The sequence below is a fragment of the Aricia agestis genome, chromosome 7, assembly GCF_905147365.1.
Source record: "Aricia agestis chromosome 7, ilAriAges1.1, whole genome shotgun sequence".
In the NCBI taxonomy this organism is placed as follows: Eukaryota; Metazoa; Arthropoda; class Insecta; order Lepidoptera; family Lycaenidae; genus Aricia; species Aricia agestis.
Genome location: NC_056412.1, coordinates 7,377,135 through 7,391,804, shown reverse-complemented (window position 1 = coordinate 7,391,804; position 14,670 = coordinate 7,377,135). Strand labels below are relative to the sequence as shown.

General features: G+C 40.2%; 1 protein-coding gene across 4 annotated transcripts in view; it reads right to left on the bottom strand.

Moving 5' to 3' along the window:
• The window catches only part of LOC121728826 (LIM domain only protein 3), a 68,985-nt gene that overhangs the window by 1,080 nt on the left and 53,235 nt on the right, over positions 1 to 14,670 (bottom strand). For 3 of the 4 annotated variants that reach the window (XM_042117131.1, XM_042117133.1, XM_042117130.1), the window contains exons 2-5: positions 7,346 to 7,498; positions 6,460 to 6,632; positions 5,752 to 5,877; positions 1,166 to 1,316 (exon numbers count right to left, since the gene is read on the bottom strand). In XM_042117131.1, the coding sequence (XP_041973065.1) occupies positions 1,166 to 1,316; positions 5,752 to 5,877; positions 6,460 to 6,632; positions 7,346 to 7,498 (603 nt within the window). The remainder of the gene's footprint in view (positions 1 to 1,165; positions 1,317 to 5,751; positions 5,878 to 6,459; positions 6,633 to 7,345; positions 7,499 to 14,670) is intronic. The other variant, XM_042117132.1, reaches the window with a different exon arrangement.

The following is a 14,670-nucleotide window of genomic DNA, read 5'->3' as shown; positions in this document are numbered from 1 at the left end:
CACTAGGTGCGTAAAGTAGCATGTCGCTCTGTCGCCTACTGCGGTTTCGTCCAAATACGTAGCTGTCTACATTGGTCATTGACTTCAGTGACGTCCATTGTATAGTGCGACAGAATACCCAAGTAATTGATGTACCACACAGCAAAGCCATCTCTTACAGCTAGACACTATGTGCAAACCAATTTAGAGTGATTTTAATGATGGTTATGTTAAAAGCTCCATCGTGGGTATCACAGACACAATACATTTTCAATTGTTATGCGGCGGTTAATGACGATGGTGATAGACACTGAAAATCAATGCGGAGCTGATTTGTCAGAGGCTGATGCTGAAACATGTCAATTCTGGGCTATTGTCCAAGATTTTGGTTGTTTATATTGATGCAGTGCTGGCCCAGTGACTACTAACAGTGGCAACATGACACTAAAGATTACACCTTCGAGGGTGGAAATTATACTGGCGCCTGCTGCCGTAATAGTTGGTGTATTAAACGTCCGATTTTATTAAAACAAAGTGAGGCGCATGTTGCAAAAGGAATTAGGAAAGCGCATGGCGCAGTTTTCAAGTTTTAGGTTTTTGAATTGATATAGCCCGACCAAATGTCATAGGTCCGCCATCTGCCTATGAATCAATTTCCATATAGTACATATGCGCCAATTACCCTCTCCAGTGTCGCCGATCTCAAAGATTTACGGGGCCTAATTTAACCCAAGGGCAAGCGACAGCCAGACTTTCGTTATTTTATGAAAGCTGAAAGTTTTCCTGTATACGACCCCTATAGAGGTAAACCGTAAGAACGATCGGAAATGGAAACTATGGAGTTGCGGTCGCGGTTACTTTAGAAGGCTTCGCTTTTGGCTGACTCTTGGGCTATTTGTAGATAATGCTATAAGCATTAAGCCCGCCTTTATGAATATTTTCATAAAGTATTTTAAATAATTAAATCCCAAAAAAATCATGTTAAATGTTGCCAAGTCGACCTCAAAAGGGCCCTGTGAAGAAGATATCAGATATGATACCTGATATCTTTTTAGAGCCAAGCTTCTGAATCTACACGGCCTAGCTCTACCGACCCTAACTTCAACATATTCTACATAATATCAGTAAATGTATATGGCTTGGCTGTTTCGTTACATATTACTAAGATATACCATGAAAGTCTCACCGGCGGCGGCGGTAGATGCGTGGTCTGGCGCTTGAGGTGCGCGAGCGGCGGGGGGTTGTACGCCATGTTCGCGAACACCAGCCGCTCCTCGTAGTCGTACTCGCACAGGATCTTGTTCTCGCACAGGTAGAAGCGGTCGCCCACGCAGAATCTGATTACAAAAAAAAAAAGTCACATATGAGACGATTACAAAAAGTGTGTGTCAAAGGCACTTTTTATGAGCTAGTGAGTTGTTTTTTTTTTTTTTTTTTTATGAAATAAGGGGGCAAACGAGCAAACGGGTCACCTGATGGAAAGCAACATCCGTCGCCCATGGACACTCGCAGCTTTAGAAGAGCTGCAAGTGCGTTGCCGGCCTTTTAAGAGAGAATAGGGTAATAGGGGAGGGTAGGGAAGGGAAGGGAATTGGGGAAGGTAGGGAAGGGAAGAGAAGGGAATAGGGTAGGGGATTGGGCCTCCGGTAAACTCACTCACTCGGCGAAACACAGCGCAAGCGCTGTTTCAAGCCGGTTTTCTGTGAGAACGTGGTATTTCTCCGGTCGAGCCGGCCCATTCGTGCCAAAGCATGGCTCTCCCACGTATAGAAAGGTTTAGAAAGGATTGGAAATATTCTACTGTTTTTCTTTTTCTCGCATTAAAAATTCAACTATACCCTATTTATTACACGATAAAATCAGTAGCAACACAAACTAAAAACCGGGAGCGCTCCGATTTTATCTTTATTTATCATCGCCCACTTGTAACTTTCAGGAAACAACCAAAAAACGTCTAAGAAATAAAATTTAGTATCATCGAGTGAAAGGTCACCGCGAGGCACGGGGGCCGATAACGTCACGCGAGCGTCCCTCGACGTGGCGAAACAAAAGGTATCGCTGCTTCGACTCGCCACTGTCCGTCCGGAACCGACCCTGATAACGCCGAACCTTATCTCACCCCCCCCCCCCCCCTCCTCGCCCGCACCGCGAGCCGTCTTCCCGCCCCAGACAGCCAACTCTTTTGTTTCACTTGTCACAAAAATTAAGCGCAATAGCTCCGCTACAAATGTTTCTTTTTTAAGGGGCCAATTTCCACCGCAACTTAGTCGATTTCGCCGCTCTTAATTAACTTTATTTCCTGTTCTCTCGGCTCCCGACTTTTGTTTTTGGGGGTTGTCCTTTTATTTTGCTATTTTTTGTCTGCCGCCGCGTAATGGAAAAGATGTAGAACGAAATTTTAATGACTGAGCGCGAGTCGCTTTGTACTACGCACACCATTGTTTCGCCGACGCCGAGTTTGACGTTCTGCGTAATCGGACGTGCCTAATGCCCATTTACCGAGTTTCCCCGCCCATGAAGCAGACAAAAACTTTTCACTTCAGACAAAAGAGATTAAATTCGATCTTAATCTACTGTACTCTGTGACAAACAAATTGAAACATAATTATTAATACGTCACTTAAAAAATAAGTTTTTATTTCTCGCCTTCTTAATACGTTAACGAAATTAATTTTATAAACACATCAAATCACTGAAATTGGTTGGGTCGCAGTTGCCACGGGTATCGGCGACCGGCGACCGGCGCGGCGACGGTAGCGGACGCCGCGGGCGCGCCGGCAGATTGCTGCTAAATTATTTAGCCGTTTAGCGATATTCGCCGTGCTATCGGCCTCCGCCCGCCCCGATCGGACAGCCCGCAAATTGGATTCAGATTTCTGCTGGCCGTGGAAATTGATTTGTACGTGATATTTAATAGCCCGCTCGCTGTATTGTTAAATAAATGTATACGGATGGAGGCAAATTAAATTTCCAGCGGCGGACAGTTTTAATAGTTAGTTTTTTACATTCAAACGGCGCCATATCCCATTTCTATGCATGTAAAATTATTCAATATTCGTATTCGAAATATTATTACTCGTTCTTATACTGTCCCTTACTTTAAAATTTATCGCCTATAAATATAGTCCGTGCAATCCACGAAGACGCGCCCCACTCCTCCTGATCGTTTATAGTATATGACGTGTGCAAGCTTTCGCCAATGTTTGAGTGTTATCGGTACACACTAATTACCTATGAGTGCACGCGCATACTACAATAAATAGACCAATTAAGAAAAAGCGTCACGGTAAAAGGGAAAGATGCTCACCCAAAAAGTGGTGGGGCGCGTCTTCGTGGATTGCACGGACTATATATTATTGCTATGTTTATAGCGTATTAATTAAAGTTTCTACAATGACGAAAAACGCCACTCAAACGTACCTTTTTGCTTAAACCTAAAAATGTATAATATGAGTATATCACACGTAAGTACTTAGCTTTCACTCAATCGCGTTACAGAAACGGCCGCTACATTATTCAGAAATTGTGTGAGAGTTTTTCAGTTCTTGCATCGGACCATTCAATATGAATGAAGAGCAGTGAAATGAATACACAATGCAGCGTCACGTGAGATCGCTAGCTCGGGAAAGGTCCACATCCGACGAATAAACCATTCCCAACAGCTCCAATCTTCGCGACCTCTCTATTATTTAAGCTCCTTCCTCAGATTGGCGCGCGCCCCGCTACTATTTTTCCAATTTTACAAGCCAATCTATTTTGCTCACGAAGGTGGTAGATATGCGTGAATAGATGTATATTTCTTAAGAGTCCGGGTGCCATCATTGTATAGGAACCTAGGCAATGACTATCTCGTATGAGAAATTATCTTGGTATTACGTTTGTATGAGAATTGCGATGGCACCCGGACTCTTAAGTCAAAACATATTAATAATATTATATCTAACTATTATTGACGTGAACAGTACTCCGTATGTCCGTTTACTAATTTATTGCAGTTCAAAAAATTACTACATTATAAAATTTTCAACTCTACATACCAGGTGTAATAAAAATAAGCGATAATACTTTAGGGAGTGTACGTGTTCCTTGTAGAGAGTTCACTCTGAAAGTAGCAGCGCTGAAAGACGAAAACAATTTTTCACTTTTGTATGGGCAAGAGCCCGAGCGTCACGAGTTTCCCCATACAAAAGTAAAAAAAAAAATTGGTCTTTCAGCGCTCACTTTCACAGTGAACTCTCTACAAGGAAGACGTACACACCCTAAAGTATTATCACTTATTTTTGTTACACCCTGTATAAAGTAACAACTTTTTTTGACGATCACAAATGCGAAAATTCGCCCGTTTGTCTGCCTGTGTGGTACCTATCCACGCTGAACCGCGTCCCAACTCCCGAGGCCCATAAAAGGACACGGGATCGTTTAATTCCAGCAAAATGTATGATTCCGCGATATCGAATTTTGTTTGAACTAAATATCGCCTACGGTGGCGTTCGATCGAGAGATGTGGAAAACCTTGGGGGAGGCCAGCATAGGCTCTTAAAAAATATATCGAACAATGTAAAGTTAGGTACATTATAAATGAAGTGACTTGTACGGCATGATTATTTCCTGTGACATAAATCACGTTCCCATTTATTTTCTACACCGTTACACATCCAACAACTTTGCTGCGAGCCCTACATTACTTCAACGATTAAATCGTTGTGAAATATAAAAGTTTATCGAAATAATAGTCGACGCTTTTATTAATAAGTTCGCAGTCGGAACTAGTCGGATCATCGCTCAGTTGTTGGTGGAGGGCGCGCGAGGGAAATCAAGCGCAGCTTACCTTTGTTCTCCGATATCTATATAACTCGATATTCGATAACCCCTGCCCTACATAAATTTAATTCGGAATTTAATGAAAACTCTCCCGTAATTTTTACACGTGCCAATTAATATTTAATCACTAAGCCTTCCGAGTACACTTGATATTGATTTGAAAATATTTTGTTCGTTCTCGTTCAACGATGTTTTCTTCCAGTGAGCCATTTCATGTGTATGTAAGTAATTAATTAAGTAACGAGCAACGCCGGGAGTACCATTTCGCAAATAGAAGTATAAGCTAATAAAAGTATGAAAATATAATTGATGGACCGCAGAAAAACAATCGAGTTTGCTAAAGCGCTTTTCCTTTGCATGTAAGCTTTCTTATGTAGCGGAAAATTTAATCGCGCTCTTTGTTTGTCGTTCGTGAGTTGAATAAACCATACGGCGCCTTAGACGTCGTCCCGTCCCTTTCTCTCCTCCCGTTACGGTGAATATTTCATCTCGCTCCAAAGGAATCCCGAACTGGACTCGTATTCGATATAGTCCCTGTTCAATTTTTACGGCCGCGGCTGTTGACAGGTGGGAAAATTAAATGGGTCCGTGGCACGATTCACTTTAAATGCAATTAACAGCGTGGCCGTCATTTGAGTCGTGCAGCATGCATGACGTACACGATTTCATTTTGCATTCTACAATTGCACGGATTTAATCCCTCCTTTTTGTGCGGACCGAGGAAAAAGCATCGAGTTTCAACTCGCCAAATTAATCGTTTCAGTCCTACTCGTTTACATACTTTACGTATTTATGTAGTACTCCTTTACAGAGCTAGAGCGAATGAGCGATTTCTTAGTACGTATTTTGTGGATAGGTTGGTGGTTGCTTGGGATGTGAAAAAAGGGACAAATAAGTTTATCAACGAGAGCATAAACTGGATAAAAGAAAGAAAAAGTAGTAAATGAGTACCTGTGGTTACATTGTTGGCAGGCGAAGCACTCCAGATGGTAGACGTTGCTGCGTGCGCGCATCACCATCTCGAAGGCGGGGATCACCTTGTTGCACGCCGCGCAGTACCCCGTGTTGCCGAACAACCTGACGAATATACTTTAGTTAAACACTATAAATAAGAAATTCCACGAGAACCGTACATTTTCCCACGAAACATTTGCCTATTTCCTTCCGTGGTCCAAGTTTGGTATTCCAAGTTTGTGAAAAATTAATTAAAAGGCGGTCAGTTTGTGAGATTAGCGCGTTCAAAAACAAACGATATTATATTATAATACTGTAATTTGCAGCAAGTGTTTCTATTTAATTAGACTTATTGGCATCCGTAGGATGTTGTTTATCTACTGAAGTTATAGATATAATATCGTTCAATTATTATGTTGATGACAATTAATTATGTTTTTTTCCCGAAACATTGCTAATTAAACACTAATAACTAATAAGGATTTAATAGTATATTATAAATTCTTGAAATTTAAAAGAAATTGCATTGACAATTTCAAGGCGTACCTTATGAATCTCTGCCACAAATGCAGTTTTTTTTTGTAACGTATCCATCTGGTTGAGTAGACCAATGTTATTAATTAGACTATTAGTTGTTTGGCAAGTTTGCGGTTTGCCTGTTGACGTATTGTGCCACTTGGTTTGTGGTTTGCCTTGAAGGTGTACCTTAAATAGTCCCGCTTGCAGAGTATGAGGTTGGCGCGTGTGTAGAGGGTGTGGCCGACCTCGCCCAGCCGGCAGTCGCAGCAGCCGCACTTGAGGCAGTCCTCGTGCCAGAGCTGGTCCAGTGCCTTCAACAGGTACCGCTCCGTGATCACCTTGCTGCACCCCGCGCATATCTGCCGAGTACAACACGTTGATATAATATAACCGAAAAAACTTAGACTAGAGCTCTAAGTATGATATTAAATACTCTGTAACTTATTGGTGGAAATTCATGTTTCACAGTAATAACGGGTCAATTCAGACCGCAACGCGACGCGTACATGCATTTCTAAATTAATTAAAAAACCGAATAGTCAGGGCCCTAGATTTTTTTGGCCACGATGGACGTAGCGCAGCACCTTGAGGTATCTTTGGATATGAATGCCTGTACATTAGTATTTGCCTGTAAACATCATCGTCCAAGTAAAATGCTTCTAGTCAGGGAGCCCTAGATTTTTTTTTATCAGGTACTATCAAGCAAAACTTTTGTGAGTATCTTCATTTTGATAAGACAAACAACATTTTTATCTGCGAAGGACCATCAAATCAAAGTATGAAATCCTTTCTATCTCCGTTAGCTACCACTTTCAAGATTTCTCGCAGATAAAAATGATTGTTTGTCTTATCAAAATGAAGATACTCACAAAAGTTTTGCTTGATAGTACCTGATAAAAAAAAATCTAGGGCTCCCTGACTAGAAGCATTTTACTTGGACGATGATGTTTACAGGCAAATACTAATGTACAGGCATTCATATCCAAAGATACCTCAAGGTGCTGCGCTATGTCCATCGTGGTTCAAACTGCAAAGGTCGTTAAACATAATATACTAAAAAGTTGAATATAACCTGTGGCTGCGGCTGCTGTGCTGGCGCAGCCCCGGACGGGGCGGCGGCCGGCAGGGGCGAAGCCCGGGCCTCCTTGGTGACATCCATCGCGAGCATCTGCGAGTCGAGCCCCGGACTGCCGCCGAGCTGCTGCGGCGTCCGCCTCTCGCACTGCTGACAACAGAACATACAGTATTAATATATATTATATTAATTCCTCTAATACTTATCATAAGATCTACTGTTATACATTATTTAATAAAGACTGTTATAACTATGTTATAGACTTTTACGCAATTGCTTAAAATGTATCACTATTCACTATTCTAATCAATTTGAAAATGACTGAAATAAGCACACAAACATTGACAAATACAACTAATATAAGTAGTATATAGTCATAAAAAATCACTATTATAATATAATATCATGGTAAAGTAAAAGGCGCTATATAGTTAAAGACCTATTTAAATTTTACATGAAGTCATCAAGTCATTCAATTAGTGTAGATGTAAAAATAAGCGCAGCTACTGAAGCGTTTAATCAGAACGTGAAACACGAATCGTAATTTAACGGCGATGTGCGTAAATATCGGCTACGAATAAAAACTTAGTTTAGCTTTGAGTTGGACAAAAAAGTTCAAATCGCAAACGCGCACAGAGTTCCGCACGCAATTTGAATAATTAGTTGTATTGTTTAACATGATTTTCCTGCTTGAAGCTTGTATTTTTGTAACTTGTAACAGTAAACAAAACATACCATATTATTATCGTCGCTTAGGTAACAATACAGCGGTCAAATTTAAAAAGGACAGACTCAGGACCCGATCTAGCCATTTAGCCGCTCCAGGCAAAGATCATTTTCGCCGCCCATTACATAATATACAGGAAACATATTTGTTGGAGGAAAATGGGAGGAATATTTAAGTAAAATACTCAAATATTTCCACTAGCAAACTTAAGGTAGGTTAGCTGGTAAAATTCTCAAACTTAAGTGGTGAAAAAAAGGTTGGAAGATAGGAATAAGTCAATTTTTGCCGCTCTGGGCAAATGCCCGGCTCGCCCCCCTAAGATCGGGCCCTGGACAGACCTACGAATAATAAAAACTATTTATTATTCGTAGGGAGAGGCAGCAACTTCGTATTTCATAAGAAATCATTTCACATAATTCGACCGCCCTCCATCCTTGATTACTACCCACCATGGAACGAACCAATGCTGGGAGCGAAGTGTCAAATCTGATGGTAGCCGTGAGGGCCGAACGTTGTCCATTCCAAGGACAGACCGAAATCCGCGTCACAATGGTGGCATCTTGGGGTCTCTTCCCTTCCGACGATCTCGCCAAGATACCGACCGAAGCACTCGTGCCCGGTCAGTACCTGTGTGAGGCGAAATGAGAGAGTGCCTTCTTTGCCATCGAGCCACAGTCTAAGTACTGGGTGGATGGCCAGAACTAGATCCACGCTGGTTTGTGGCTCTTCCAGCACGCGGTATTGTTACCTAAGCGATGATATAATATGTTCGATCGAGATTCAAACTTTGAAGTGTAATAAGTACCAATATACTTCCAATACAATTAACGATCAGTGACAACTGAAAACATTGTCGAATACAGGCAGACGGTACGGAACCCTAAAAACGGCCGCCGTTCGCCAGTAACATGAACCGCGGAGCTCAGTCACAGTTGATTAACACTTTAAATACGAACATTTTTCAATTATTTCGGCGACACATTTTACTACTTTTTGACAATCCTATAAAAACTGTCGGGGCTGCTCACGTGCACTAAAATTATTTAAAGCTTAATTGAAAATTTTATGCCGACCAATTAACGCGTATTTGCACAATAGTCGCAATACTCGTTTATTTATTTTAATACTGTTAATTAGGCGTACAAAACTTTCTACTCGTACTTTGATTCCGAACTGAATTCACAATATGCAATCTATTCCAATATTTGTTTAATCCAATCGAATATAGAATTACACGAAGCGAAGTCCGGCACAATAGCAAATTGACCAAAACAATACGTAGAGACCATGACGAATAGCTCCATCGATTTTTGTATGTTTTTGAGAGTCGGAAAATAATAGGTATCGGATATTGGGCGGAAGTATGCGGCGGGCGTACCAAATCAGACCTTTGTTTATTGTTCGAAAATTACGCTGCGGAAAGGTGTTGGCCTAATTAACAAGCTTAGACCATAGTACCTCGCTTAAGTACTTACCTAAGAAAATGTTACATTTTATTTAGCACGTTACTTACGTAGTCGTTAGAAGAGGTTCGGCTCGAGATGATATAGATTATACTAGAGTGTCCGAAACTTTAGATGCGCGATGCGTGCCGCCAGGCCAGGACAAAGAGTTAAAAACTGGCACAGTTTTGAATTTCAAGAGCCAACGTTGACATTGTATTCAGCTGACAATGTCCTATCCAAAATCCCAATATGGAAACGCAATTATATTTCTGAATTTTCTCTTGAAATACTTTTTAAAAGAATTGTACGTATAATAGTATTAAATAAAAGAATATAAATGAATAAAAGTGCACGTGAAAAAGTAGTGGACAATGTCTCGTCATGTGCCACGTCGCGTCATGTCGCGACGGATAATCGTATGCAAACGTCGTTACTGATGTTGCACACCTCGGAAAAAATTCGTAGTCAAAATTAATTTCGAAAAGTAAATTCAATAACGCGCTTCGAGGCTAATTATGTTGACGACTTTTCAGTTTTCAGCAACCAGTTCGGTAAGATAAAGGCTCGCAGTTCTTTTATGTTTGTATTAATTATTATGTGGATAAAGTTCTACAAAAAAAATATGTTTTGTAAAAAATGCGAAAGTCGACTCGCGACGGATAGTAAAATGAATGGAAAATACTGAATCGAAATTCGATAACTGGTTTCAATTCTAATTATGTTCTTGACGACGGCGTTTCAGTTTTGATAAGATAAAGGCTCGCTGTTCTTTTACATGTTTGTACATAATAATGTTATCATGTATCATTTTAAATAAGTAGCTTGAAAAGCATTATTAGACTAAAAGTAGTAGGTATCTTTAAGATCGTCTAGTCAATCGGTCATCAGAAATCTTCACTAGCATCGCTCTACAATCCTAAGGCCACTTCCAACACACCGTACAATTTTCGATCAATAACTCTACGCGTTTCAATATCTGCGTTAAATGTCTTTTTTCGGGAGCAGACGGTGCATGAAGCGAGCCGTCGTGAATAATTACAGCGGCCGGTGACAGCGACATGCCACGCCACTCCCACAACAATCCGTGGCGAATGCCGCCGAGATCAGCCACAAAAAACCGCCACGCCGTCCATTAGCTGCAACTTTCGAACGTCAATACGCACGAATTAAGCTTTAACTGCAAAAAAGATTTCCGCTCCCAAAAAAAAACAATCGAATGTTTGAATTTTCCTCGTCGTCGGAGCGATCGCTTCTTTGTTTACTTTCTAACGGCAAATTATGTAAATGTAAAGAAGTACGTACTGTTTTGTGAGCGGCCATTAAACATCACTATTTCAGTCGGATGAAGTTGGAGTTGCAGCGTGCGGCGCTCGGGGACGCCCGGGGAGCTACGTAAATTGAGGGATAGCGCGGCCACGGGGAATTCCCGATACCGTAAATGATTAATACAGACGCGGACCGAGACCAATTACCCGCACTCCAAATTAGAAACTATTTTCGGCCATTAGTGGCCAAGTTCATAATCAATTATACGTTACAGTTCGCAGTTCCGGGCGCTCGCCGCTCGGATATAATCGGAGTTTGTGGTCCCGGAGCGAGCCATTACGACGCCGGGCGGGCCATAAAGGTTTTTGTTTCGAAAAATTTAATGCGCATTTCGAATGCATTCATCTGGAACTTATTAATATAATTTCTAAAAACTAAAGTTTAATTAAAACATCAAAAGGCCATTATTAACGTTGCGGTTTAATATGTTTAACGCGAATCGCGCCGGTGCGTACGGGAGCAGCTAACGAGGGAATCAGGGTCCATTTGGAGGCAGACATCAGTGGGACGAGTGCACTCCGCTAATCATAATTCATCAACGAGATTAAAGAATAAGCGACGCGACTCGCGATTCCCTCCGAGCGAGGGAGACGGCACACCTGCGGAGCACAACTAACGAGATGGACTATGATGGTGCTATTATTTCATTACAACTTACTTACGTTATTACCTCGCCGACTACCCCCAGTAGGATGAAATATTGACGATTGCTTCCTTAAACGAATCACTCTACTCATTGTTGTACGTTGGAGTACCGTGCGATAACTTTTTCGTATTATTGCGTTTTGAGTGACCGATTCCAGAGTGACCATTGCGAAAAACTTTTTTGTTTCTTGACAAGTCAGTCGCAGTAGTTTTCAATTGGTCCTAGACTTTACAGGCAGGCAAAATAATATTATATACTGTTGTTTTTCAATAAATTTATGTCTTTTTGTAATGTTCGGGTCTCTAATATTTATTAGAAATAATTAATGTTATTAATTATATCGCAAATGCATAATTCTTAAAAAGTAGTTTATCCAAAAATCTACTGTTAGCATAAGTTAGCAGATAAGGTGATTACTGGGATTCTTAAAATCTTATCATTAGGAAGCTGTGACAAAAAGTTAACGTCACTTGGGGTTCTAAAACAGAGTTCAGTCCACAGTAAAGTGGAGATAATGTAACAAGTAACAAATTGCTTTGCTATCTAAGACTCTACTAAGAGCCAAGCTTATTTTGCACTGTGGATGCGCCATACATAATACAATGTCTTTGGGTTGCACTTATTACGAGTCAACCTGACGGATCGATTATAATAGATAAAGTCTGCATTTGTTTTCGTTGACGTTATATGCATAACAAATAGCTTTTGCCCGCGGCTTCGCTCGCGGTAAGAAGTATTATTATTAATTGCCAATTTGGTAAGTATCAAAGTCTTAGCTCGATCGGTTTAAAATTGACATAGTTTCATACAAACTTTCATTTATTTTACCCCCTTGGTATTGATAGAATTGATCAAAATCCTTTCTTAGCGGATGCCTATGTCATAACATCTAACTGCATGACAAATTTCAGCCCGATCCGTCCAGTGGTTTTGGCTGTGCGTTGATAGATCACCATGTCAGTCAGTCACCTTTAAGTTTTATATAATAAATATAGATTATATTTTACATACAACTTCAACCAAAATAGAAATAAACAGTAAACATCGCCTACAATAGAACATTATCCCACGAATTGTAAGCGGTGGGTAGGCACGTTAATGAATGATAGATAATTCAGAATATCCACTAATATCCAATACTGTGAATTAATAGCTATAGTTCCGCGGCGATACAACGAAATTCAAATATTAATAGCACAGTATAATAATATACAGTAGACAACCCTGATAATGTACCGCTAAAATCGATGCTCGTACAACCTAATTTCAGTTAATTTTATAGAGAGCTGTACGTCGATTCTACTACTATTTAAATGCAGGTTCGTTACTCGCTCGCTACACGTTTCCTATCAATATACATCAGTGTCATGGAGTGTGAATATATTACCACATTGATATATTTTCATGCATTGCGTTGCGTTTTAATACGAACAAACTATCACCGGCAGTATGACCTGCAAACCTTCAAGAAAAGAGCGTATTCCCTCTTAAAAGGCCGGCAACGCACCTGCAGCTCCTCTGATATTGCGAGTGTCCATGGACGACGATAGTTGCTTTCCATCAGGCGACCCGTTTGCTCATTTGCCCCCTTATTTCATAAAAAAAAATAGGTCAACAAGAACTGTAGCTGTAATGTAGCTTACACTGTTCCTTTAAATCGGTAGAAACAAGATAAAATAAGCAACGCAGTGTCATACAAATTCGTCGAGTTACACTACTGTATACACATGCATTGTGTTAATAGAGTCGAGTACAATCGGATGGTGGTATAATCGAGACGGCTCTGCGGAGCCCTATCGCGTGATCTGCCCCATTGTCTGACAGTCGTTGTGGTGATCATGAGGAAGATTACTGTGGCAATTTCGCGTTTATTGTTTTCAGGTGTCTCCCGCCTGACATCCTTAAGGAGCCGTATTTGAATAGACGCAAGTATCGATTGGAAACATTGTAGTTTTTATGCCACTTTCAAGGAGAGCAGTAAACCGGTCCCCGAATTCTAATTACTAGATTCTGCCCATAACATATGTAAATATTTAGTTTATCTCGCAAAAATCGTATGTAGGTGATCCAAGTTCCGTTGACCGACCTCAATATATAATATATCTCTACGTCAAATTTTATATAAATCGCTTTAGTAGCCGGAACGAGCACAGGTAGCAAACAGACTTTAACATTTAATATTGCTAGGATGAATATAGATTCATATTATGTACTTGCTATTATATATACAACTGTGTTTTTACTTCTAACGTCAGCGAAGGAAATATCAATTGATAAACTACGTTCGACAGCTAGAAACTTAAGTAACCGATACTCAGGTGGAAAGTTAAAAACTTCAATGCATCGAGAACAAATAAGATAGGAGTGTCAAAACTGCCAAAAACAAAACTATAAAGTTCGCTTACGGATAGATACGGCTTTATCTATTTGCGATGTCGAACTCAATTTGGCCCAACAACTCCACTTTATAACTGGCACCAACGAAGTTAATGTTGTTCTTGTATGCGTTGTCTTTATAAAGTTGGGCTTCTTTAAAAAAATAGGTATTGGAGTTTGCTCTAATAAAATGCGTTATGTCTTTAAAAAATGTTGTTTTTTGCTTAGAATAATTATTAGAAGGCATATGGACTGGAAGTTGGAACTATTCTTATGTTCCTCAATTATAAATCCCTTAAGGAGTATGCTTTATAATAAATTGATATATGACTATAATAGACACAGTATACATAATATACTATCTCATACTATATGTATGCAGTTAGGTTGTTATTCAAAGCAAATTTCGTAGTAATAGCTCTACCTAGCCTATCCCTTTACTTTGCCGGCGACGAACATAAGCGGAGATGTTTTATTATATTATAAAACAAACGTCTCGAATTAATTATGATCATACAAGTCGCCTTTCTTATTGATCGTAAACCGTTTGATAGCAGTTATAAAATGTTCCGAATTGTATTCATGATAATTTATGAAGCATGTTTATAGACTATTTGAGTACGATAAAATGTTTTACTTCAGTGACACATGAAACTCGATCATAATCTGCTGTACTCAGCTTATAGCCCGAGAGCCAGCGACTGCCAGACTTTCGCCGTTTTATCACAGAATAGATAATAGTACAATTTTATAAGGCTAAAAGTTGTCATGTAAGTCTGTACCTTCCTTCAGAACTGAATAA